General features: G+C 38.8%; 1 protein-coding gene across 6 annotated transcripts in view; it reads left to right on the top strand.

The window, feature by feature from the left end:
• Nucleotides 1-27738, top strand: part of CNTN4 (contactin 4) — a 962626-nt gene that overhangs the window by 747738 nt on the left and 187150 nt on the right. For all 6 annotated transcript variants that reach the window (XM_082847221.1, XM_082847220.1, XM_082847222.1 and 3 more), the window contains one exon: nt 24077-24274. In XM_082847221.1, coding sequence (XP_082703347.1) covers nt 24077-24274 — 198 coding nt within the window. The remainder of the gene's footprint in view (nt 1-24076; nt 24275-27738) is intronic.

The following is a 27738-nucleotide window of genomic DNA, read 5'->3' as shown; positions in this document are numbered from 1 at the left end:
GTTAGAATAATCATTAATGTTTACAGTTGCTATAGCAACTAGAAATGCTGGCAATTGAGTAGGAAAGGAGCCTGAGAGAGGAAGATAAGCTATGTCAGTTATTGAACATCTGTCAAACATTTAGCCAATTTAAAGTGACAGGAGAAAAGCTAGAAATTGAAAGTGGGCAAAATATTTTTAGTAACATTCACTTAAGAACGTCAGTTTTGTATTGTTTTGTCTGTATTATGGAGGGGTAATTAACTTTTATTTTCATGCACATAAAGGAGGTATTTTCTATGGGTAAGATATGGCTGCATGTGTAATTTTTTTATGCTATAATAGTATTAATCCATCTCCACTGGAGGTTGCTTTGCAGTTTCTTGAGCTCTTCTGCATATAATATTTAATTGCATCTTCAAGACAACACTGAATTTGGTAATTTTCATTTTACAGAATTTTACATTTTGTGGGAACAGAGAGGTAAAGAAAACTGCTGTAAAACATAGTCTCTTAATTAAAGACTTCCCCCTCCCCATCCTAGCCACTATTCATTTACACAGGGGCAGCACCCTAAATATTGTTACATGTGTTCCCAGTTCCCACTCTTGTACCCATGGGAGCACCCCAGATCTATTATGACTGCTTTTTCCTGTGGGTCCCAGTGCATCCTCAAAACCCTAACAGCATTCCAGATCACCAATACCAATCAGGCAGGGCTCTGTAGTCAAGTTGAAATCTGTTCGCTATGCCCGTGCGATAATGATTTCTCACCTTGGCTTGGTGTTTTCTTGTTTACAAATCCTTTTCACATAGATGTCTTATTTGGTCATCAAGCCTCTAAAGTAAGGGTTATCCCTTCTTTACATGTGAGAAAATTGAGGCTTAGAGAGATTAAGTGATTTGGCCAAGATCACAAAGTTAGGTGGAGGACACCTCCTCCCCTCCCACCTTTCAACTACACTGTATGAAAAGAGAAGAATAGGTATAAAGACTAATGTCATGGATACCAAGTCCTACCCTAATCACTTGCTAACTACAAGCAAAACAAAACAAACAAGAAAAAACATGAAAGTTAGCTAATGCCCCTCTAGGTGCTTCTCCCTGCTTCTGAAAAGGAAAGTGTTGGTCAGATTTTCTCTAGAGTAATTCTAGCTAAAATCTGTAATACATGAGCTCTGATTTTAACTTTAATGCTAAGTTTCCCCAGTGCAGTATTTATTACCCACAGAGCTCTGTTTGTCATTGCTTCCCCAGCTTCTCTCTGATCTCAGTTTCTAGAAAGTGAGAGAACGTATTAATTTTGAGTTATGATTTTGCTATTTCCACTTATTGGCATAAGTATACTAGCACTGTACAAATGGTCAGAAGATTTGATTTTCTGGGCTAGCTTTGTTTAATGCTAAGTTTTAATAAGTCATTTTTCTCTCTGTTCTTCACTTTCCTTTCCTGAAAGCAGATATTACCTCCTAGAGATGAATCAAATGAATAACATAAGTGAAAATAATTTCAGAAAAAGAAAGAATATGCTGAGATGTCAGTGTAGCTTTATTAATCATAAATCCTGATCTGATTTATTAATATAAGTGGATGATTTAGAATGTATCTTTAGAGTGAATTTGAATGAATATATAATTTATCAGACAGTTCTAGTCACCATCTTTGCCTCATCCATAATAACAACAAATATTAACTGACATTTATTGAGTGCTTGTATGTGCTGGACATTGTGCTAATTGTAATTAAGCACTTTGCTTACCAAGTTACCCTTGATCCTCTCAAATACTTATGAAGTGTAAGTATTATTATCCCCACTTTTCAGATGAGAAAACTGAGTCATAGATCAGTAACTTTCCATGGTCTCATAGAAGTGGCAAAGCAGAGTTTCAGGAGCAGGTATGTCTAACTCCAAATACTAGGGTAGATACTTGACCAGTTATAGAAAATACTCTAAAACACCTGAGGTAAGAATATTTATTTAAAAAAACAAACACACACAGATTTGCTTAAACATCAGATAAAGGGCAGTGATCATCACTTGTTTTTTTCCTACTGAAAAGTTTTCTTGAAGCTGCCTTTTTTCATGCAGGTCTTTGTTTCATTGCCTTAAAAGAGATAGAAGAGTCATTGGTAAGAATCCACAGTTCCTAAGAGTCACTAATTTAAAGAAGAGTTTTAAGTGGTAGTGGGTGGATGGTAGATTAGTAAACAAGTATTTTTCAAAGGACATTCTGAGGGGACTTAATGAAGGATGGTAAGAAGAAGCCATTACTAAATTGGGAAGAGGAGGTATGGTAAATCTCTAAGAAGGAAAAGAAATGGCAAGAGTTAATATTAGCCAAGACACTTTTGATTGCAGGGGACAGGAATTCAGTATCCCTGGGGAATTTTTCTTTTTTAATGAACAATTTATTGATTTTTAAGAAAAAGAAGGTTACATGAAGGGCAAGAATGTTTCCTCCGAGTTGATTTTTCTCAAGGAACTCAACACCACGTGCACTCACTTGCTCTGCCTGTCAGCTTTGAGTCTTCCTTTCACCCATTCACACCAGCTTGTCAGGAGCACTTTAGACACGGGCATGGAGGACTCTGCTCACAGACAGAGTCTTGAAACTTGAGGAAAAAAAAGCCCTTCGTGTTCAGATTGAATTTTATAAAATTCTGCTTGCTGGCTTATGTCATATGACCCTTACTGGACCAGTCACTGTGCCTTGGGAGGGAGGTAATATGATTGGTTTACCTCATGACTCACCCTCATTCCTATAACCAGCCTTTGAGGAATGGTGATTCCATGCTATGAGAACCAAGTGAAGAAATATTGATAAGAAGAAGAAAAGTGCCTTTCATGGCAAACCAGATAATGAACTCTAACTCATGGGTGATAAATCTTTCATCTGGTCCTGTCCACCACACCTCAAAGCAAAACTTGACCATTTCAGTCAGTACAAAACTTTTTTTGTTTTGAAATGTCCAAATAAAAACAGAAAATACTTCTCTTTGGTGAAGGACAGATTCATTTTTAATAGACCACCAAGCCGAATGCTTTGGTATGGGTTTCACTTCAGCATTGGCAAGATAAAGGGAAGAGACAAGAAAAAGTATCTTGGATTCCAGTGAAAAATAGTATTTTCTTGACAAATTTGATTGAGTTAAAGTTAATTTATACTCAGAATTTAAATGTCAGTTGTTTGAATTTTAGATCACATTTTAACTGAGGAGGGTGTAGAACTGTTTAATAATCTGGTGAAAAGGCTGTGTATTGCTGACTTGTGTGGGAGTTGACATTGCTTGAAAGCTTATTCAGCTAACCATATTACTGCTTGAATCCTTGAATCCTATAAAATGTAAGTAATTATAGTTTAATTGACTTTTTTTTTACCATTTACTCAAAATTTTTCTTCATTCTTGTGAATGTATTTCATTTCCCACATTGAATATTTCTTTTTTTTCCCTCTGTTGCCAGAAATGGCTTAGCTTAAAGTAATAACAGATTTTGATTATGCTGTGACAGAAAGCACAAATTCTATTAATGATGATTGGTGCAGCCTTTTCTTAGAACATGTCTTTAAATTCTGATGATATACTTGATGTGTACATCCTGATATTTCAGGATTTAGCTGGTCAGCTAGTTCCCTGAAATTCTGAGCATCTCCTGAGTGCCAGCTCTGGGATTAGGTACTGTGGAATACAAAAACAGTCAAGATTGTCACGATCCTTGCCACAATCCTTACTGCAGCTGTCAGCAAAGGGGGTGGAACATCAGTCATGATAACCCCTGGACCACCACATTACTGGCTCAGTTAATCTGAAGGTTGTGGTGGTGATGATTTGTAGCACAGAAAAAGAAATCTCTGCCACAGTCTTAAGAGATGTCTGTTTTAATCCCAAGACTAATTCCACTGGTTCTCTCTGTGGTCTTGGAATAGATCCCTTGACTTTCCTGTGTCTTAAATTTCCTCTGTCTCCAACGGAACTGATCTTTATTTTTTTTTTTTTAACAGCAATTTTTTAAAATTTATTTTTGGCTGCACTGGGTCTTCGTTGCTGTGTGCGGGCTTTCTCCAGTTGCAGCAAGCGGGGGCTACTCTTCGTTGTGGTGCATGGCCTTCTCATTGCAGTGGCTTCTCTTGTCGCAGAGCATGAGCTCTAGACACGCAGGCTTCAGTAGTTGCAGTGTGTGGGCTCAGTAGTTGCGGTGCACAGGCTGTAGGGCACGTGGGCTTCAGTAGTTGTAGCTCGTGGGCTCTAGAACGCAGGCTCAGTAGTTGTGGTGCATCCGCTTAGTCGCTCCGCGGCATGTGGGATCTTCCCGGACCAGAGCTTGAACCCGTGTCCCCTGCATTGACAGGTGGATTCTTAACCACTGTGCCACCAGGGAAGTCCTCGTAACTCATCTTTATCCTACTTATTTCCAAAAATTGTCTGAGCCAACAAATGAGATAATAGATACCACAGTGTTTCAGAAATGTAAGGAATTAAGCAAGTTATGGTTCTGTTAATGTATCGGCTTACCTCATTTTATTGCACTTCATTTTACTGCACTTCACAGATATTTCATTTTTTACAAATTTAAGGTTCGGGGCAATCCTTCACCAAGCAAGTTCTATTGGCGCGATTTTTCCAACAGCATTTGCTCTTTTCTATCTCTGTGTCGTAGTTTGGTAATCCTTACAATATTTCAAACTTTTTCATTGTTATTATATATATTATGGTGATCTGTGGTCAGTGATGTTTGATGTTACTATTGCAAAAAGATTACAACTCACTGAAGGCTCAGATGATGGTAAGAATTTTTTAGAGATAAAGTATTAATATTTTTTAGTTTTAAAGTATGTACATTTTTTAAGATATAATGCTATTGCAAATTGAATGGATTACAGTGTGGTCTAAACATAACTTTTATATATACTGGAAAACCAGAGCACCTCATATGAGGTGCTTTACTGTAGTGGTCAGGAACCAAACTCGCAATAATCTCTGAGTTAAGCCTGCACTTATAAGATGTAGCCTTACTTAAAGGTAGATGGGAAAATCTGGCTCACTGGAGCTAGGTTTACCTTTCTTGTGCATGTAAGTATCTTAGTCCAGGGATTACTGCTAACTTTGAGTATCTGTGGTCTGGCCAGGGCACACAGGCGTCATCTGGCAACTCAAGTCATTTTTTCAATATATGTCACTTAGCCTGTTAAGTCGTGTGGGCCAGCTTCACCCCTGCATGCTTACCTCTCTGCTTTTCCTAAGTCTTTCTCACTCTTGGATATTCGAAAAACTATGAATCAGTCATCTTTTCTTTCTGCCATTTTGTAAACTTAGTAAACTGCATCCGAGTGTCAGAAAAAAAAAAGAAAAAGAAAGCTTTTTTAGGGAAAGGGCTTATGCATTCTGATTGAAAATATATGGACTCTGATATTACAGAGTTTTTGCCCTTCTCTGATTTCAGTGATTTTGATTTGCCATCAGTGGTCTGATGAAAGTCTTGTAGCCTCTTATTTGCAGTTAACTTACTTCTCACTAGCACTCTGGGCCTCAAGTTCAGTAATGAAATTGTGGCTCCAGGAAACTTCTGACATTTGGAATTTCAGTTCAGTTCAACTAGTGTTTACCTGAGTTGCTTCCAGAATGTGAGGGACCAAAGTGAAACCTGTGTTCTCCTGCTGTACGTATTCTGGTGCACAAGTAGTATTCAAGTTTGGTAGTCGGAGAGGAGACAGACAACTGAACCATTCTCATATGGGAAAAACATTTTAATATGTGTGAGAATGTGCAGTTGCTATGAGGCAGAAAAGACACACATGCTTATTTGGTTGTTGAGGAGAGAGCACTTATATTTCCCAGGCCAGAAAATGGCTTCTTTGCAGAAGGCAGTGTTTGAGTTAAGCAGAAGTGGGAAGGGAATCCTGGGAAGACAGTGCACTGGCCTGGGCAGGGAGACTCTCAGGGGAGCAGTGACTGTTTTTCCATGTTACCTTAAACGAACCTACTTAGCAGTATGAACCTTCCTTAAGATACAATTTTGTTGAGAAGGGCAAATCACACAAAAGATTTACAACAGAGCTCTCTGCTTAAAGCCAAACAGGGGGGCAGAGCCTTCCCTTGGTACCTAATCTTTGTATCAAAAAGTGATCCCTGAGGGAATAAGGATGTATTGTATGAATAAATTAATCATGGCTGCCCCTCCTCAGCCTCCCTGGAGTTTTGTAGAGTTTAGCTTGAGGAATCCTCTCCCAAATATAGATCTGCATGTAAAGAAGTGTGTAAAGCTAAGACTAGATAATATGGAGTCCTGCTTTGGAAGGACTTGAATACTAGTCTGATGCATTTTACTTAATCCAGGAGGCATCGGGGCTCACAAAAGACTTGTGTGCAAAGGAGGGGCCTGATTTAGAGTGGTTCCACGGAAGGATTCATCTGGCAGTTGTGTGTGGGTTGGTGTGGAGTGGCAGTCAGCCTGAAGTTGGCAAAATGAATGTCCTTAAGCCAATGAGAGGTAATGGTGAGACAGCCATGGGTACCAAAAACAGGACTTGTATGCTGATTGCATTTGCCCTTCCCCCTGCAATAGGAAATTTACACCTTCTAGAGATATCTCGGATCTGGGGGAGGGCATTGTATGAAGAGGCCATAAATATTAAGCTGAAAGAGTTTTGTCATCTGACATTCTGTTCTCCCACTACCCCAGGAAAAGTGGTATTCTTTCTAGAATTGGGCAGTGAGCTCATCAACTTTTATGTGCTTTTCACATTTTATACTTGGCTTTTGAAGAGTATCTGTGCTTTACGGGATTAATACTTTTCAAATGAACTTTGGCTGTTGTTTGAGCTCTTCATAAAATATGGTGCTACTCTGACTGCTTTAAATGCTAAATATTTAACAAATAACTGAAAGAAAAATCCTGTAATCCCCAATGAACGGTATTTTCATCTGGCCATTGTAGTCCACTCAAGCTGTGCTGTGGCCTTCCTAGTTTGACCACAGTGAGCAGGCTGGACCATTCCCTGTTACAATCACGCAAAGCTCTGATATTGATTCTGTGTCGTTTCAGCACCACCTCCACCTTCATCTCGTCAAAGTACTCAGGTTGGCTTGCGTTTATGGTCTCCAGTACCATTCTCATGCTAACAAAAGCACGCAACTAAAGGTCACTCCCGTATCTTGATTTGTCTTTCCTTCTAGATACCAAAGCAGAGCTCACAAGCTAAATTGCCTACTGAGTACTATGGGCCTGGTGTACACTAGTGATTGGTAGAGACTGTGGCAAACAGAAGACCGTTTGCCTGCTTCCAAGTGGGAAGCTGGTGCTCAGCTCTGCCAGTTGTTTCCCTGATAGAATGAGAGCCTAATGTAGTCAGCCTTTTAAAGGAGTGTTTCTCCAAGTGTGGTCTCCAGACCAGCACCACCAGCATCACCTGGGAGCCTGTTAGACATGCAGATTCTCGGTCCCCATCCCAACGTCCTGAATCAGGAACTCTGGGGGTGGGGCCCAGCATTCTGTGTAGTAACAAGCCCTTCTGTTAATTCTGGAGCTCACTCTAGTTGGGGACCCACTAGTGCACCCCCCTGATTCCTGTCGAAGCCTGATATTTAAGAACTGTGTTTGAGTTTCAAGAAAACCCTAATTATCTAGATGTCTATTTGATTTTCAGTGTTTTCAAAACTGTTTTAGCCATAAAAGGCACACACACTTTTGTAAGCTAAATCCGTTTCATGTGCTATCACTTTCCTGCCTCCACTCAAGAGTCTGAGTATGCTAACAGAGAGGATGCTATTCTGTCTAAAAATTATAGGGCTTCTCCCCTTGGAGTATAAAAGTTTGCTGACTCCAGGCCTAGGCAGTATTTCTCAGATTTTTTACTGATCCATTTCTGAGAGCAAAGGAGAGTCAGCATCTGCCCCCTGGGAATCTGGGAGCATATCCTAAAGCAATCCACTGCAAAGTACAGATTTTGTTGAAGTTTTTCCTTTTACCTTTAAATTTGTGTGAGTTTTATACCTGTTCCATCATATACTCATTTCTGGCTTTTTGTCAGAACAATGTGTTAAATTGCCTTCAAGTTAAATTACTAAACTTCCACCTAAAAGTGTTTAAAGAAAATTTATACTCCAGAAAAATGTCCAATTTCCCAATAAAATATAGACAAAAAAAACAAGAAGTCACCCATAAAATGAGGGAAATCGTGAGCCATACACAAGAGCAATATTCAAGAGCTGTATACATGACTAGAAAATACTCTCTTTCCATCTTACTTCCCATACCTCCACTGCCACATCTGAGTGAGTAAAGAGCATGTACTAAAAATCACTGAACGCAGTGAGTGGTCAGGAGGCTTAGTCAGGAGGCTTATTTTTAGAAATGCTTGCCACGAGTTTGGATGAGTTTTAGCACTGGGTCTTATCTAATCCTTGCCTCACATGGTCACCGTTTCATTTCCCCTAAATCACTTTTGCAAAGATGGTAAAAAGGTTTGACTTCATGTGCCAACATCAATTGATTGGAGCTAACAGCCTGAAGCGCTGCGTAGCGGATTGTGAATCTGTGTCTGGCATAGTCAATTTTCAGTGTCTGCCATGAGAGAAGGCATGGCATCTGCTGGTCCAAGTGATACATATATGCCGTCCCTACTCCACTCAGCACTAATGAATAATGCAAAACAGTGTCTGAACCCTGGGAGGTCCTGCTTGATGATGGGCTCCTTCTTTAAACCCAGTTCTCTGGGACACAGAGCATCTATAACAGGGGTCCTTTCAGCCACAGCCATGATTTCAGCAACCTAAGTTGTCAAGGGCTGTGGCCATTACCATACGTGTTAAACACCCATAAGTCCATCTTCTAATTAACAGAGGTACAATATGTGTCCTATTCCAGCCCTTCAATTTCAACTCGTCTCAGACACCTCCCCTCCACTCCTATTTCCCAAGATGCTATTCAAATATACTTATATTGATCATTTAGTGTCTTAGTATTAGAGGTGTCATCCAGAGGCTTCAGCTTTCAGAAGTCAGAAGTCTATCGGTCACCTCCTCTTGGGATATCACTTCAGTATAGAAAAACACACTCTTTTCTTTGACTCTCCCACTACCTGTTTATGGTGCATAATCACTAGGGCCGCTTTGCGTTTAAGGTTCCTCGCTGAGTTCTTTTTTTTTTCTGGAATTAATGAGATTACTTACAATTTATAATGTCTCCTTTCTCCTCAGGTCAGAGGAAGACAACTGACTTATCGATCAGTTTACAAGCAAAAACAAACAAAGCAAAACAAAACTAGCAGAATCTTTAAAAAATTGACTTAAATTAACATAGTTGATGTCCAGCTAGCAGGACAGGTGTTCTTTTTATTATCCCTGTTTTTCAGATGAGAAAACTTAGAAGTAGAAATTACTTTCTAGCTGAGAAGCACTGATACCAAGACTCAGTCTATGTTGCTTGACACCAAATTCAGGGATCTTTCCACTGGGTTATGCTCTCTGCCCCTTTGCCCACACAGACTACCCACTGATGGTGATCCCTGTCTTTCTAGCTGCTCTCCATTCCAGCCCTGAGCTCCATGCTTTTGTAAATGGTTAATGCCAGGTAAATATTTGGCCAAAAAGTAAACCAATGACTGCATTCTCAAAACCGGTTTCATTTGTAGAATCATTTAAAATACATTTTATCACATCTACTTGCTTAGAATCATATCTTAGTTGAAATTTAACCTCACAAGACTGTGCAAAAAGTAGGAGAGGTGCGTATAAATCTATCTAAAGATCAGGAGGCTCTCGTGCTGTTGAAACAACTGTCAAAGCCCAAATTGGTTGCAATGCAAGGACTAGAATCCAGGTCTCCTATCAAGTCAGTTATCCTTCTACACAGCACAGCTTAACTCAAATATAAGTGCGTATGCCTGTTTGTGTGTGTGTGTGTGTGTGTGTGTGTGTGTGTGTGTATAAAAGTTCTAGTTCTTGACCTGCCAATAAACTACCTGTGTGAATCTTAGCAAGTTACTGGGTCTCTTTGGATCCCACTTTCTTTATTTGTCAAAATAGGGTGTTGGATTTGATGGTGTGCTTATAAAATCATGGGATTTTAATGCTGGAAGATACTTAGAGGTCATCTAATTCTACTCTTTAAGTTTACAGATAAAGAAAAGTGATCTCTTGTAGCTCCAGATTAAATCCTGAGAGGAACATATGGCTTGCTAACAGAACCAGCTCATCTGAATATTGCAACTACCCCATCATCCCATTTCTGCCCACTTATCATGTGCCTGTCATCCAGGCATGTAATTTCTCTAGGCCTCAGCTTCCTGATCTGTAAAATCACAGGGGTTGGACTTAGGTCCCTTTCAAATTCAAAACTGTGAGGATTAAGAACGGTATCTTCGAAAACTGACATCTTTGCTACCCCTTGGGATATGACTCAGAATGTCGTGCAACATAATATAACTCTAGAAAGAAATTAGGCAGCATCAAGGTGAAGTTAAGAGCATTCATCTTGAGGACTCTGATCAGAGGGTAAACTTGCTCAATGAGTACCTGAATTTGAAAATTCCTTGATTGATGTCTTCTTTTAAAAATAATAAACATCCTTCGCTGTTGGCCCAAAGATATGGAAAAAGGAACCAATTAAGAGGGTGACGTTTCATAGTTAATTTCCTATAGACTTACATGCTACGAGTTAGAAAACCGTCCCTAGGTCCTTTTGCCTTAATAGCTATCACATTCTAACCAGTCTCAGTATTTCTCAGTTGAGCATCAGAAACCTCACAATCTATTAAATACTGCATTCCAAGTATCTGTTTACTCAGTTGATAAAAATTGCCAATGGGACAGGAACTGTCTGTCACTTCCAGAGCAATTAGTGTGTGAAAACTTATCAAAAGAAATCTGTCAAGTTTGAACAAGTATAAATATTGCATGAAAGTCCCTAAGGAAATCAGATGGAGTGGGATACATTTTTGCAGCACATGAGCATTTATTTTGTTTTATTTACTTGGCTTTATTTTTTCAGAATGTGGATAGCATTTCATGTAACCCAGTGAATTAATGTTCTGCTCTGATAAAAATAGACTGGTTCTTAGGGGAGAACTGCGTTGTCTCATGAGTAATATAACAATACTAACTCCTTGCTTTCAAACTTCAAAAGCTTTTACTACTTTGGGAGGGAGCATTGGAATGGGAGTGTAGGTAGAAGGACTAAGATGTAGTCTGTTTTGCCACTTTCTGACTCTCCAGTCTTACCTTTTCTAGGCCTCAGAATTGTCATATTTTTTGTTTGGTTGTTGTTGGCTTTTTGCTTTGTTAAAAAACACTTTTTTTTTTTTGGTCATCCCGTGTGGTTTGCAGGATCTTAGTTCCCTGACCAGGGATCGAACCTGGGCCCTCAGCAGTGAAAGTGCTGAGTCTTAACCACTGGACCGCTAGGGAATTCCCTTTTTTTTTTTTTCTTTAATAATATTTAAGCTATGGTTAAAATCATGAAAAGCCTACAGGCATATAGGCAAGAATTGAAAAGGTATTCCGAACAATAGCTATCATTATGTTGAGGTAATGGAATTGCTAGGAAGTTTTGTTTTAAGATTTTATAAATTCAGTTTGTTTTTTACCTTTTTAATGCCCTTCACCCATTTCTCCTACTACCTCACCCCCTGCCTCTGGCAACTACCAATCTGTTCTTCATATATATAAATTTGGTTTGTTGGTTTGTTGCTTTGTGTTTTAGATTCCACATATAACTAAGATCATGTGATAATCATCTTTCTTTCTTTGACTTATTTCGCTTAGCATAATACTCTCAAGGTCTATCCATGTTGTCCCAAATGGCAAGATTTAACCCTTTTTTAATGGCTGAATTATATTCCATTCTCTGTATATGTGTGTGTGTGTGTATGTGTGTGTGTGTGTGTGTGTGTGTGTATTTATATTTATACATGATTTGTTTATCCATTCATCCACCAGTGGACACTTAGGTTGTTTCTATGCCTGGCTATTGTAAATAATGCTGCAGTGAACATGAGGGAGCAGATATCTTTTCAAGTTATTGTTTTAGTTTTCTTGACGTAAATACCCAGAAGTGGGATTACTGGATCATATGGAAGTTCTATTTTTAATTTTTTGAAGAACCTCCATACTGTGTTCCATAGTGGTTGCACCAATTTATATTCCCACCAACAGTGCACAAGGGTTCCCTTTTCTCCACACCCTCTCCAATGCATGTTATTTCTTGTCCTTTTTTTTTTTTTTTTTTCTGTACGCGGGCCTCGCACTGTTGTGGCCTCTCCCGTTGCGGAGCACAGGCTCCGGATGCGCAGGCCCAGCGGCCATGGCTCACGGGCCCAGCTGCTCCGCAGCATGTGGGATCTTCCCGGACCGGGGCACGAACCCGTGTCCCCTGCATCGGCAGGCGGACTCTCAACCACTGCACCACCAGGGAAGCCCTCTTGTCCTTTTGATAATAGCCATTCTAACAGGTATGAGATAATAGCTCATTGTGATTTTCATTTGCATCTTCCTGATGATTAACGACGTTGAGCATCTTTTTATGTGCCTGTTGGCCATCAGTGTGTCTTCTACGGAAAAATACTTGTTTAGATCTGCCCTTCTTTTTTTTTTTTACCTTTTTATTAGATTATAATTGCTTTACAATGGTGTGTTACTTTCAGCTTTATAACAAAGTGAATCAGCTATACACATACATATATCCCCATATCTCCTCCCTCTTACGTCTCTCTCCGACCCTCTCTATCCCACCCCTCTAGGTGGACACAAAGCACCGAGCTGTTCTCCCTGTGCTATGCGGCTGCTTCCCACTAGCTATCTGTTTTACATTTGGTAGTGTATATATGTCCATGCCACTCTCTCACTCTGTCCCAGCATACCCTTCCCCCTGCCCGTGTCCTCAAGTACATTCTCTACGTCTGCGTCTTTATTCCTGTCCTGCCCCTAGGTTCTTCAGAACCTTTTTTTTTTTTTAATTCCATATATATATGTTAGCATATGGAATTTGTTCTTCTCTTTCTGACTTACTTCACTCTGTATGACAGTCTCTAGGTCCATCCACTCATGACGAATAACTCAATTTTGTTTCTTTTTATGGCTGAGTAATATTCCATTGTATATATGTGCCACATCTTCTTTATCCATTCATCTGTTGATGGACACTTAGGTTGCTTCCATGTCCTGGCTGATGTAAATGGAGCTGCAGTGAACATTGTGGTACATGACTCTTTCTGAATTATGGTTTTCTCAGGGTATATGCCCAGTAGTGGGATTCCTGGGTCGTATGGTAGTTGCATATTTAGTTTTTTAAGGAACCTCCATACTGTTCTCCATAGTGGCTGTATCAGTTTACATTCCCGGCAACAGTGCAAGAGGGTTCCCTTTTCTCCACACACTCTCCAGCATTTATTGTTTATACATTTTTTGATGATGGCCATTCTGACCTGTGTGAGGTGATACCTCATTGTAGTTTTTTTTCTTTTTTCTTTGAATTTTTGAATTTTATTTTATTTTTTTATACAGCATGTTCTTATTAGTCATCAGTTTTATACACATGAGTGTATACATGTCAATCCGAATCGCCCAATTGATCACACCACCACCCCCTTGGCTTTCCCCCCGTGGTGTCCATACGTTTGTTCTCTACATCTGTGTCTCAACTTCTGCCCTGCAAACCAGTTCATCTGTACCATTATTCTAGGTTCCACATACATGCGTTAACATACGATATTTGCTTTTCTCTTTCTGACTTACTTCACTCTGTATGACAGTCTCTAGATCCATCCACGTCTCAACAAATGACCCAATTTCATTCCTTTTTATGGCTGAGTAATATTCCATTGTATATATGTGCTGCATCTTCTTTATCCATTCATCTGTTGATGAGCATTTAGGTTGCTTCCATGACCTGGCTATTGTAAATAGTGCTGTGGTGAACGTTGGGGTGCATGTGTATTTTTGAATTATGGTTTTCTCTGGGTATATGCCCAGAAGTGGGATTGCTGGATCATATGGAAATTCTATTTTTAGTTTTTTAAGGAACCTCCATACTGTTCTCCACAGTGGCTGTATCAATCTACATTCCCACCAACAGTGCAAGAGGGTTCCCTTTTCTCCACACCCTCTCCAGCATTTGTTGTTTGTAGATTTTCTGATGATGCCCATTCTGACTGGTGTGAGGTGATACCTCATTGTAGTTTTGACTTGCATTTCTCTGCTAATTAGTGATGTTGAGCATCCTTTCATGTGTTTGTTGGCAATCTGTCTGTCTTCTTTGGAGAAATGTCTATTTAGGTGTTCTGCCCATTTTTGGATTGGGTTGTTTGTTTCTTTAATATTGAGGAGCATGAGCTGTTTATATATTTTGGAGATTAATCCTTTGTCCATTGATTCATTTGCAAATATTTTCTCCCATTCTGAGGGTTGTCTTTTGGTCTTGTTTATGGTTTCCTTTGCTATGCAAAAGCTTTTAAGTTTCATTAGGTCCCATTTGTTTATTTTTGTTTTTATTTCCATTACTCTAGGAGGTGGATCAAAAAAGATCTTGCTGTGATTTATGTCGTAGAGTGTTCTGCCTATGTTTTCCTCTAGGAGTTTCATCGTGTCTGGCCTTACATTTAGGTCTTTAATCCATTTTGAGTTTTTTTTTTTTATATGGTGTTAGGGAGTGTTCTAATTTCATTCTGTTACATGTAGCTGTCCAGTTTTCAAAGCATCACTTATTGAAGAGACTATCTTTTCTCCATTGTATATCTTTGCCTCCTTTGTCATAGATTAGTTGACCATAGGTGCGTGCGTTTGCCTCTGGGCTTTCTGTCTTGTTCCATTGATCTATGTTTCTGTTTATGTGCCAGTACCATATTGTCTTGATTACTGTAGCTTTGTAGTATAGTCTGAAGTCAATGAGTCTGATTCCTCCAGCTCTTTTTTTTTCCCTCAAGACTGCTTTGGCTATTCGGGGTCTTTTGTGTCTCCATACAAATTTTAAGATTTTTTGTTCTAGTTCCATAAAAAATGCCATTGGTAATTTGTTAGGGATTGCATTGAATCGGTAGATTGCTTTGGGTAGTATAGTCATTTTCACAATATTGATTCTTCTAATCCAAGAACACGGTATATCTCTCCATTTGTGTGTATCATCTTAATTTCTTTCATCAGTGTCTTATAATTTTCTGCATACAGGTCTTTTGTCTCCTTAGGTAGATTTATTCCTAGGTATTTTATTCTTTTTGTTGCAATGGTAAATGGGAGTGTTTCCTTAATTTCTTTTTCAGACTTTTCATCATTACTGTATAGGAATTCAAGAAATTTCTGTGTATTAATTTTGTATCCTACTACTTTACCAAATTCATTGATTAGTTGTAGTACTTTTCTAGTAGCATCTTTAGGATTCTCTATGAGGATTTTTGCATCTATGTTCATCATTGATAATTGGCCTATACTCTTCTTTCTTTGGGACATCTTTGTCTCGTTTTTGGTATCAGGGTGATGGTGGCCTCGTAGAATGAGTTTGGGAGTGTTTCTCCCTCTGCTATGTTTTGGAAGAGTTTGAGAAGGATAGCTGTTAGCTCTTCTCTAAATGTTTGATAGAGTTCGCCTGTGAAGCCATCTGGTCCTGAGGTTTTGTTTGTTGGAAGATTTTTAATCACAGTCTCAATTTCAGTGCTTGTGATTGGTCTGTTTATATTTTCTATTTCTTCCTGGTTCAGTCTCGGAAGGTTGTGCTTTACTAAGAATTTGTCCATGTATTCCAGGTTGTCCATTTTATTGGCATAGAGTTGCTTGTAGTAATCTCTCATGATCCTTTGTATTTCTGCAGTGTCAGTTGTTACTTCTCCTTTTTCATTTCTAATTCTATTGATTTGAGTCTTCTCCCTTTTTTTCTTAGTGAGTCTGGCTAATAGTTTATCAATTTTGTTTATCCTCTTAAAGAACCAGCTTTTAGTTTTATTGATCTTTGCTATCGTTTCCTTCATTTCCTTTTCATTTATTTCTGATCTGATCTTTATGATTTCTTTCCTTCTGCTACCTTTGGGGTTTTTTTGTTCTTCTTTCTCTAATTGCTTTAGGTGTAAGATTAGGTTGTTTATTTGAGATGTTTCTTGTTTCTTGAGGTAGGATTGTATTGCTATAAACTTCCCCTTAGAACTGCTTTGCTTTGTCCCATAGGTTTTGGGTCATCGTGTTTTCATTGTCATTTGTTTCTAGGTATTTTTTGATTTCCTATTTGATTTCTTCAGTGATCTCTTGGGTATTTATTAGTGTATTGTTTAGCCTCCATGTGTTAGTATTTTTTACAGATTTTTTTCCTGTAATTGATATCTAGTTTCATAGTGTTGTGGTTGGAAAAGATACTTGATATGATTTCAATTTTCTTAAATTTACCAAGGCTTGATTTGTGACCTAAGTTATGATCTATCCTGCAAAATGTTCCATGAGCACTTGAGAAGAAAGTGTATTCTGTTGTTTTTGCATGGAATGTCCTATAAATATCAGTTAAGTCCATCTTGTTTAATGTATCATTTAAAGCTTGTGTTTCCTTATTTATTTTCATTTTGGATTATCTGTCCATTGGTAAAAATGGGGTGTTAAAGTCCCCTACTATGATTGTGATACTGTCGATTTTCCCTTTTGTGGCTGTTAGCATTTACCTTATGTATTGAGGTGCTCCTATGTTGGGTGCATAAATATTTACAATTGTTATATCTTCTTCTTGGATTGATCCCTTCATCATTATATAGTGTCCTTCATTGTCTCTTGTAATAGCCTTTATTTTAAAGTCTATTTTGTCTGATAAGAGAATTGCTACTCCAGCTTTCTTTTGATTTCCATTTGCATGGAATGTCTTTTTCCATCCCCTCACTTTCAGTCTGTATGTGTCCCTAGGTCTGAATTGGTCTCTTGTAGACAGCATATATATGGGTCTTGTTTTTGTATTCATTCAGCCAGTCTTTGTCTTTTAGTTGGAGCATTTAATCCATTTACATTTAAGGTAATGATTGATAAGAATGTTGCTATTCCCATTTTCTTAATTGTTTTGGGTTTGTTATTTTAGGTCTTTTTCCTTCTCTTGTGTCTCCTGACTAGAGAAGTCTTTAGCATTTGTTGTAAAGCTGGTTTGGTGGTGCTGAATTCTCTTAGCATTTGCTTGTCTGTAAGGTTTTAATTTCTCCGTCGAATCTGAATGAGGTCCTTGCTGGGTAGAGTAATATTGGTTGTAGGTTCTTCCCTTTCATCACTTTAAATTTGTCCTGCCACACCCTTCTGGCTTGCAGAGTTTCTGCTGAGAAATTGGCTGTAAACCTTATGGAGATTCCCTTGTATGTTATTTGTTGCTTTTCCCTTGCTGCTTTTAATATTTTTTCTTTGTATTTAATTTTTGATAGTTTGGTTAATATGTGTCTTGACATGTTTCTCGTTGGATTTATCCTCTTTGGGACTCTCTGTGCTTCCTGGACTTGATTGACTATTTCCTTTCCCATATTAGGGAAATATTCAACTATAATCTCTTGAAATAATTTCTCAGTCCCTTTCTTTTTCTCTTCTTCTGGGACCCCTATAATTCGAATATTGTTGCATTTAATGTAGTCCCAGAAGTCTCTGAGACTGTCCTCAATTCTTTTCTTTATTCTGCTCTGTAGAAGTTATTTCCACTATTTTATCTTCCAGGTCACTTATCTGTTCTTCTGCCTCAGTTGTTCTGCTATTGATTCCTTCTAGAGAATTTTTAATTTCACTTATTGTGTTGTTCATCATTGTTTGTTTGTTCTTTGGTTCTTCTAGGTCCTTGTTAAATGTTTCTTGCATTTTGTCTATTGTATTTCCAAGATTTTGGATCATCTTTACTGTCATTACTCTGAATTCTTTTTCAGGTAGACTGCCTATTTCCTCTTCATTTGTTTGGTCTGGTGGGTTTTTACCTTTCTCCTTCATCTGCTGTATATTTCTCTGTCTTCTCATTTTGCTTAACTTACTGTGTTTGGGGTCTTATTTTTGCAGGCTGCAGGTTCTTAGTTCCCGTTGTTTTTGGCGTTTTCCCCCAGTGGGTATGATTGGTTCCATGGGTTGTGTACACTTCCTGGTGGAGGGGACTAGTGCCTGTGTTCTGGTGGATGAGGCTGCATCTTGTCTTTCTGGTGGGCAGGACCGCATCTGGTGGTGTGTTGGGGTGTCTGTGACCTATTATGATTTTAGGCAGCCTCTCTGTGAATGGGTGGGGTTGTGTTTCTTTCTTGCTATTTGTTTATCATGGGATGTCCAGCACTGTAGCTCGCCGGTTGTTGAGCGGAGCTTTGTCTTAGCGTTGAGATGGAGATCTCTGGGAGAGCTATCGCCATTTGATATTACATGGCTCCAGGAGGTCTCTGGTGGACCAGTGTTCTGAACTCAGCTCTCCAACCTAAGAGGAGCAAGCCTGACACCCAGCCCGAGCACCAAGACCCTGTCAGCCACACGGCTGCTAGTGTTGGAGGGTCTCCTGCAGAGGCAGGGCATGGCTGTTGCTCACTGCAGGGACAAGGACACTGGTTGCAGAAGTTCTGGGAAGTACTCCTGGGTGTGAGCCCTCCCATAGTCCACCATTAGCCCCACCGAAGAGCCGGGTGTCAGAATGGGAGAAATTATTTGCAAATGAAGCAACTGACAAAGGATTAATCTCCAAAATTTACAAGCAGCTCATGCAGCTCAGTATCAAAAAACAACCCAATCCAAAAATGGGCAGAACACCTAAATAGACATTTCTTGAAAGAAAATATACAGATGGCCAACAAACACATGAAAGAATGCTCAACATCATTAATCATTAGAGAAATGCAAATCAAAACTACAATGAGATATCACCTCTCACCAGTCAAAATGGCCATCATCAAAAAATGCACAAACAGTAAATGCTGAAGAGCGTGTGGGGAAAAGGGGACCCTGTTGCACTGTTGGTGGGAATGTAAATTGGTAGAGTCACTATGGAGAACAGTACGGAGGTTCCTTAAAAAACTAAAGATAGAACTACCATACGACCCAGCAGTCCCACTACTGGGCATATACCCTGAGAAAACCATAATTCAAAATATTCATGTACCACAATGTTCATTGTAGCTCTGTTTACAATAGCCAGGATGTGGAAGCAACCTAAGCGTCCATCGACAGATGAATGGATAAAGAAGATGTGATACATATATACAATAGAATATTACTCAGACATAAAAAGAAACGAAATTGAATTATTTGTAGTGAGGTGGATGAACCTAGAGACTGTCATACAGAGTGAAGTAAGTCAGAAAGAGAAAAACAAATACCGTATGCTAACACATGTATATGGAGTCTAAAAAAAAAAAAAAGAAAAGAAAAAATGGTCATGAAGAACCTAGGGCCAGGACGGGAATAAAGACACAGACCTACTAGACAATGGACTTGAGGACACAGGGAGGGGGAAGGGTAAGCTGGGACAGAGTGAGAGAGTGGCATGGACATTTATACACTACCAAATGTAAAACCGAAAGCTAGTGGGAAGCAACAACATAGCACAGGGAGATCAGCTTGGTGCTTTGTGGCCACCTAGAGGGGTGGGATAGGGAGGGTGGGAGTGAGGGAGACGCAGGAGGCAAGAGATATGGGGATGTATGTGTATGTATAGCTGATTCACTTTGTTATAAAGCAGAAACTAACACACCATTTTAAAGCAATTATAGCCCAATAAAGAGTTAAAAAAAAGTAAAAAGAGCTGGGTAGGCTCCAGTGCTGAGTCGCCTCGGGCCAAACAGCCAACAGGGAGCTTCTGCCCATTTTTAGTCAGATTTTTTTTTTTGCTGCTTCGTTGTAGTTCTTTATATTTTTTGGATATTAACCACCTTATCAGATATATGATTTGTAAATGTTTTCTTCCATTCAGTAGGTTGCCTTTTCAATTTATTGATGGTTTCATTCACTGTGCAGAAGTTTTTTAGTTTGATGCAGTCCCACTTGTTTATTTTACCTTTTGCTTTTGATGTTATATTCAGAAAGTCATCTCTAAGCCCCATCTCAAGGAGCTTACTGCCTATTATTTCTTCTTGGAGCTTTATGGTTTCAGGTCTTACATTCAAATCTTTAATCCCCTTTGAGTTACCTTTTGTGTATGGTTCAAGGTAGTGTTCCAGTTTCATTCTTTTGCATGTGACTGTCCAGTTTTCCCAATGTCATTTACCAAATTATTGTTCTTTCCCTATGGTATATTCTTGGCTCCTTAGCAGTAAGTTTACTAACCATATCTGTATAGGTTTGTATCTGGACTCTCTATTCTCTTTCATTGATCAGTGTGTCTGTTTTTATGCTAATACCATACTGTTTTAATTACTGCAGCCTTGTAGTATAGTTTGAATTTAGTGAGCGTGATGCCTTCAGCTTTGTTCCTCTTTCACACCTGTAAAAAGAACAGATAAGACAAGTTGTATGTTGTGTAATATTTAGTCTTACTACATATTTCCCTGCTTTGATGTCTGCATTATCATTATATTATATTACTCATGCTCCTTACTCATTGTTGTGGGCAAATAAAAATACAGTGTTCCAGGTAGTGCTCTTTACTGTGAAGAAAAATAAATTAATATCATTTTTCGAGACTTTCCCCCTTCAAGGGGCTCAGCGTTTAGCTCAATGTGATCTCACCAGTGCACCAGCCAAGATTCTTTGGCTAACCTTTGCACTTTGGGGTTCAACAGTATTTTACAAAGGTTGCATGTTGAATTGATGTTAGTTACCATCCTTAGCACAATCCATTTGAGACTTGTCTTCAGAACTATGGTTTGTTCCTTTGTCTACAGCATTGGAAATGGTTACAGTGTTATATTACTATTACAATTTCGGAAACTTATTGCAACTTTATTTCAACATTTTGTTGTTTTCTGTTGTTTATTGTAACTTAATGGCTTTCCCCAGAACTGAAGTAATACAGTTAATAATCTTTATATTATACTTTACCATTTCTTGAATTGAAATCATTGCATTAGTTCAGGATTTCCCAACCTAGGTTTTGTGACATCTTAATAATTTTTTAGAAAAACAGTGTGTGGGTGGAGGGGTTGGGAGGCAGTTCTATATCAAATAAGTTTTCATGGCTTACATACTCTAAGAAATTTGAGGAACGTTGGCATGTTAAAAACCTCTTGCAAGGGCTTCCCTGGTGGCCCAGTGGTTGAGAGTCTGCCTGCCAATGCAGGGGACACAGGTTCGAGCCGTGGTCTGGGAGGATCCCACATGCCGCGGAGCAGCTGGGCCCGTGAGCCACAATTACTGAGCCTGTGCGTCTGGAGCCTGTGCTCCATAACAAGAGAGGCCGCGACAGTGAGAGGCCCGCGCACCGCGATGAAGAGTGGCCCCTGCTTGCCGCAACTAGAGAAAGCCCTCGCACAGAAACGAAGACCCAACACAGCCATAAATAAATAAATAAATAAATTAAAAAAAAAAAAAAAAAAAAAACCTCTTGCAAGTCCTGAAAGGAAAAATTTTTAAATCAGTTAAACTTTACTTAATCCAGTGTTTCTTAAAGTCATTTGGTCATGTAACCTTTTTAAACTTGAGGTAGACAGGGGTGTAGAGAACTTCTATTAACAGGGAATTAATATTCCAAGGACCACAGTTTAGAAAATCCTGCAGAATATGTTTACGGTTGTTTGCATCTCCTACTAAAGCACTAAGTAACAAAATCAGTGAAACCAAAATAATTTAAATAGATCAACAGCATGTTCATTGACTTTTGTTCTTATGTTTACTTTAAAAATGATTAACTTTTAATGATACAGATGTGCTTATGACTCAGAGGGCTTTCATGTAACTTGATCGTCACCACATATCCCCTTTTGATGGATTAAGAAATTGAAAGGGAGAGTGTTTAAATTTAAATGGCTTTCTTTATGGAATACAGGTTTGAGTTTTGGTTTTCTCATCATTTTTTTTTTTTTACTCCAATTAGGAAAATAACAAAGCAGATGTCTTTTTTCCTGATATGCGTGGTCCATACAACTTTCTAGTTACTAAACTGTCCTTCTCCTACAAAATTAAGAAAGCCTTGTGGCACTAGCCACTCGCAACAGTTTTAAAAAATATCTTCAGGAAAAAATATATATATACAGTTTATATATGTGATTATAACTCTCCTTGGAGAAGTGTGTGTTAATTAATATTTTGCTGGTAAATTACTTTCTAATTTCTACCTTGTGACTTTGGATATGTTAATTTATTCTTAAAACTCTCTTACAGTTAATTAGGGGATAAGCAGTGTTCTCTTCATTGTTCATATGAGAAAATTGAGAAGCTCAGAGATTACTTTGTTTTCCTGAAACTCACATACCAAATTGAGAGAGGAGTACATTGCTGTGTGCTGTTTGTTAAATCTCCTGTTTTTATGGGAAAATTGCTGTATCACATGGTACTTCTTCATGACCTATTAGAGGGGCTTTTCCTCCCCCAGATTTTAGTTTCTTGAGGAAGTAACTAGCTTTTTGGGAAGCACTTGTGTATTTACACTGAGTATCCTCTTGACATCAGCATGGGGTTATTTATAATTACATGCACATGTGTAAATAAAATGATTAGCTATTCTCATATAAACATAATTATACCTCTCTAAAATAATGCATACGGAAATGTTATAATCCAGTGATAAAGGGAAAGAAATCAGCATGACCCCTCCTTTGTATGCAAACAGTGGGTTATTTAAGACAGAATATGTTTCCTGTTGCACATTCAGTTATTGAGGCCAGTTACAACTGGGGACTCATTGAAGTACTAAACAACAAGTGCCTTTTCCAATAGTTAGTATTCTCTATACAAAGCTGAGGTGACCTTTCTGCCATTTTCCAAGGACACTCCATACATTTAGAATTTAGGCCAGGATCATATTAAAGAGCAGCATACAAGAACACAGCCAACTAGTTCTGAAACCTGAGACTCCCTTTGCCTCTAGTTGCTTCCTCTTCCTGCCTAAAATAACTTTTGAAAATAAAACAGGTCGTGTTGGCTAATCAGTGCCAGTGGGTACTATATCACTTCTCCAGCTTTGAACAAATCTGGGGATCACACTTTAAAGAGAGGAATCATGGAATGCCTGGAGCTAAAAAGTTTGGTTTCCTCAGAGCACAGTAGTTCACTGCAGCAAATCATTTAAACTCACTGTCATTTAGGTTTCTTTTCTGAAATTGAAAGCATGGGCGGACGTGCTCGTTCACAAAACATTCACCTAGTTCTTAAGAAAAATTAGATCCTTCAAAGGAATATTTTCAGGTATGACTGCCTATTACACTCATCCCACTGGCGTTCTGGGATGAGTAAGTGTTTGTGAGAAGGTCGCTCTTTGATGGCTACTTTATAGTCACTCCCTTACATATGTAATAATATTTTCAGCTAATTTTCTAAAAATACAGATTTGCATTTATGGGACCAGGAAACCAGTCATTGTATGTTTAGTGAGTATTTGCTACAATATTAAATCCCCATCTCACTGAAATAGTGGGAAAGGAGTTCAACCTCACAAGTGAGAAAGGAGTAAGAGTTTGCATCAAGAGTAAGAGGCATTGGGAAAAGACTGGATTGAGACTCAGAATTGTCTCCAATTAGGGCTGGGTTTAGATTCGTTACTTTGTTCCTCTGTGCCAAAGTTTCTCAGTTAATGGAAAACTATAAAATGTATTGGAAACCCGCAAAGTACTATGCAAGTAAGTGGCACCGTGATGTACTATTATGATTATTATCTATCAATCGAAAGAAGTGATCTAAATAGTTTCCAGGGTATATCAAGATTGTAGACTCTCTGGGTCTGTAATTTGAGCATTAGCTCTGTAAGTAATTACATGGTGCTTGGCACATGGTTAGCAAACTATAAATGCTTACTTACTCCCTTGATTTAAAGAGATTGGACTTCTCTTAATCGGCCATCAGTGTACCTTCTAGTCATATAGGAATAAAATCTCACTGACTGATGGTAGGAAGACTATAAGTGCTTTAAGGGACTGTAATTACTTCCTATTGATATTTAGCCCGCTGAAAAAGGACCATTGGGGAGGAATATGAATTTTTAACTTGACCAGTTCTTTCATGAGTACAGTAGAGTTCTTACAAAAGACATATTTGTAATGATGATTCCTTTTGCTTTCAGAGCTGAGCTATGCCTGGATTTTCAATGAATACCCTTCCTATCAGGATAATCGCCGCTTCGTTTCTCAAGAGACTGGGAATCTGTATATTGCCAAAGTAGAAAAATCAGATGTTGGAAATTATACCTGTGTGGTTACAAATACAGTAACAAACCAAAAGGTCCTGGGGCCACCCACACCGCTAATGTTGAGAAATGATGGTGAGTTTTCAAAGGGATTTTCGTAATTCTGCTTTTTGTGATCATAGGTTGAGTTCAGGAGGTTGTTATGTTATTGGCATGCAAAGCTTGACTGTGTCAATTAAATTTAAGAAAAGTTTAATGCTTTCTACATTCGGTATCTATCTTTCCTACACTTATGTAAGAAATAAACCCATGAATCCATTTTGGAAATCTAATTAGAAATCTAATTGCTAATCTCAACAGGAATGGAATGTGGATTTAGGTGACTATAAATAACAAAGGAATCTATTTCTTGTTTCTTTCCACTTAAATTGTGTACACAGGCAAAATGAAGTAGAAGGTTAAACAATTAGCTCATTAATCAATTCTATGTAATTTAGTATTCAGTGTCCAAAGAGAACTTCTAAATTATCCAAATAACTTCTGGATTTATGATACTGAAGACATAGTTCCAACCCAGTGAAATGCAAGAATGTCAAGTCTTATTTGAGATAGAAGTTTTAATTTCCCACACTTTGGTAAGAATATTTCAAGAAAATATATGAATTTCACTTTACTTACTTAGATGGATGACATAACAGTATATGGTAATTCATCATGTGCGTTTTGAAGACAATCTTGCCGATTTGTATGCCAAATTCTAATAGCACCATGCCTTTTCCCCACCATGAGTCCTTGTACATTCACGATGAGTATTTATATGTATTCTGTTCCCTCTTCTTGAAATGCTCTTCCTTCTCTTGGTCTCTTGACTAATACTGGTCCTTCCAATGTCTTCAAATGTATTACTTTCTCCAGGTCATGTCTGTGTGACCCCTCCCCCTCAACTATGCTGTATCGGGTGCCTTCTTCAACCACCTCTGCAGAGAAAGTCTGAGCATCCTTACAGCATAGACCAAGCTTGAATTTTTGAACAGATAATGTAGATTTCAATCATTCATTTACTTATTCATGCATTTAACATATGTTCATTTAGCACTTGCTATGTGGCAGTCACTACTCTGGGCACCAGTGAACAAAAATCATAAGACCCCTTCTCATGGCATTTACATTGTTCAGAGGATACAGGTACAAACAACCAAACATAAACAAAACCCAAAATGCAGTATTTTAGATAGTAATAAATAAATGAGTATGATGAAACAGAGGTTCTGTGGGGCAGAATGTCTACTTTAGACAGGGTTGTCATGCAAAACCTTTCTGAAGGGATGACATGAACTGACACCTGAATGATAAGAAGTCTGTCCTGTGAAGATCAGAGGGAGGAGCTTTCCAGGCTGAGTTAACATCACATGCAAAGGCCCTGAGGCCTAAAAATAAATCACTTGGCATGTTCAGAGAGCAAAGAGAATGTGAGCCTTATGGAGCATAGTGACCAGGGAAGAGGGTGGTTTGAGTTGAGGTTGGAGACTGTGTTTTGTTTCAAATGAAACGAAAAGCCATTCGAGGGTTTTATGTAAGAGAGTTATGTACGTTTTTTTAAAAGACTGCTTAGCTACTGTGTGAAAAATGGACTTTTAACAAAGTGAGGGTCAAAACTGGAAGTCCAGTTAAAGACGGTTGCCGTAATTCACTCAGTAAACGGTGGCAGCTTGAACTACCGGGTGGCGGTGGAGAGGAGAGAAGGGGATGGATTCAGGATATAGTTTGCAGTTTGCTGCCAGGACTTGCTAATGCATTGCATGTGGGAGGTGGTGAAAGAGAAAATCGAGGATGACACATAGGTTTCTGGCACAGCAGCTGGGTGGATGGGAATGCCATTTACTGAAATGGTTTTACTGAACAGGTCTACAAGGGAGAAATTCAGAATATTATTTTGGTCATTATTTATGAAGCCAAAAGCATGACTTCTCCTTTGGTAACAGAAAGAATTGTTTGTTTTGTGCTTCTTGGTCCATCTCTCTATCATAATATTCATCTGGTATATTCATATTTACTTGTCAGCCTACCCTCCCCCACCCCACTGACACTGACATGTGATCAAGCACAGACCAGAGTTTTCATCCAGTTTGGTGTGAGGGTACAACACAGTGCTTGCCACATGGCAAATGTTAAATGACTGTGTTGCATTAGGCTGAGTTACATTAAATAAAACTGAACAATCTCATCAGTTTAGCGAGAAAGGTAGGCAAAGGATCGATTCTGCCATCTCTCTAGATCTAAGGATAAAAAATCTGTTTCGAGATATGTGTTCCAGGGGCATTCTGTACTGAATTATTTAAAAATACAGCCCCTCTGGCCTCTGCCCGTAATACGCTTATGCCAAAATGTCCGTTCAGTGGTGTTGTCCATTTTGGTATATCAAGGAAAAAATATAGTCACATATTGACTTTGATGCACTAAGACACAGCCCAGGAGAAACATCACCCAGAGTTGCTGCTTCAGAGAGAAGGAGCAAAAATTCAGGAACACGGGAAATCCACAGTCTTCCTAGGTGACACAAGTTGGCCACAACTCTGCCTTCTGCTTGGCTTTTAGATTTATCTCGACTTGCTTAGTATATCTTCATAGAGATGACAAATGTGTTCTATTAGAATATTTTATCACAAAATTAGCAGACTAAGGATCTCAGTCTTCAGCAATTAATGCCCATTCATTTCTAATTTCCATGAGAGCTGCATGGTGAAAATTCATAATATGTCTTTCCCATTTAGGCTGGAATACATAAAATGGCTGCTCAGACTGTATTACTAAGCACAAAATAGATTGTTTAATTAGCTCTTGTCTGGAGGTAAGAGAAAAGGGGAAAGATAAATCAAGAAGAGATTGCAAAATAAAAATGACATTCTTGTTAAAGTGTACACTGTGAGAGTAAAATCGATGAAATCATCGTTCTGCACAGTCTGGTATTTAGTGACTGTATATTAGAGTGCTACGTGCAAGGTGAGCATAGAATTTGTACAAGCATCTCAATAACTGAAGCTCACTCAAAATTTCATAGCCTCCTTCTGCCTCCAAAATGTGGGTAAGCAAGGCAATGGAGCTTTTTGCCTGCACTGAACTGATTGGCATGGCTGATCATTTCCCTTGCTAAGTGCAGATGTAGCTTAAAGAGCTAGGTATCCTCAATATTCAGGTTATTTCTTCAGAGTTTCAACTAAGCAGTCTGGACTGTGACTGTTTCCAGCCCCTTACAGTGAGTCAGAAGTGAACAGCAGACAACTCCCATCAGTCCATGTTCCTATCAGGAACCAAGGGCAATGTGCTCCATGTTGATCCCACTGACCCTCTTTAGCTCTCTCCCCCAACACTGGTTCTGCGAGACCTTCATACTTGTTCCCTTTTCCCCAGCTCTTCACATGGCTCACCCCTGCCTACATCTCAGATCATGACTGAAATGTAGGGCAGGGTGTTGAGGAGGTAAGCCAGGGTCCCTGGGTGGAATCCAGCCCCACCACTTATTAGCGACGTGACCTTGGACATCAGTTTAACCTCACCTCACGGTGTTCTCATCAGTCAAATGAGGACAGCAGTACCTACCT

Source organism: Leucopleurus acutus (assembly GCF_964270905.1).
Source record: "Leucopleurus acutus genome assembly, chromosome: 10".
NCBI lineage: Eukaryota > Metazoa > Chordata > Mammalia > Artiodactyla > Delphinidae > Leucopleurus > Leucopleurus acutus.
This window is presented reverse-complemented; position numbering and strand designations above follow the sequence as displayed.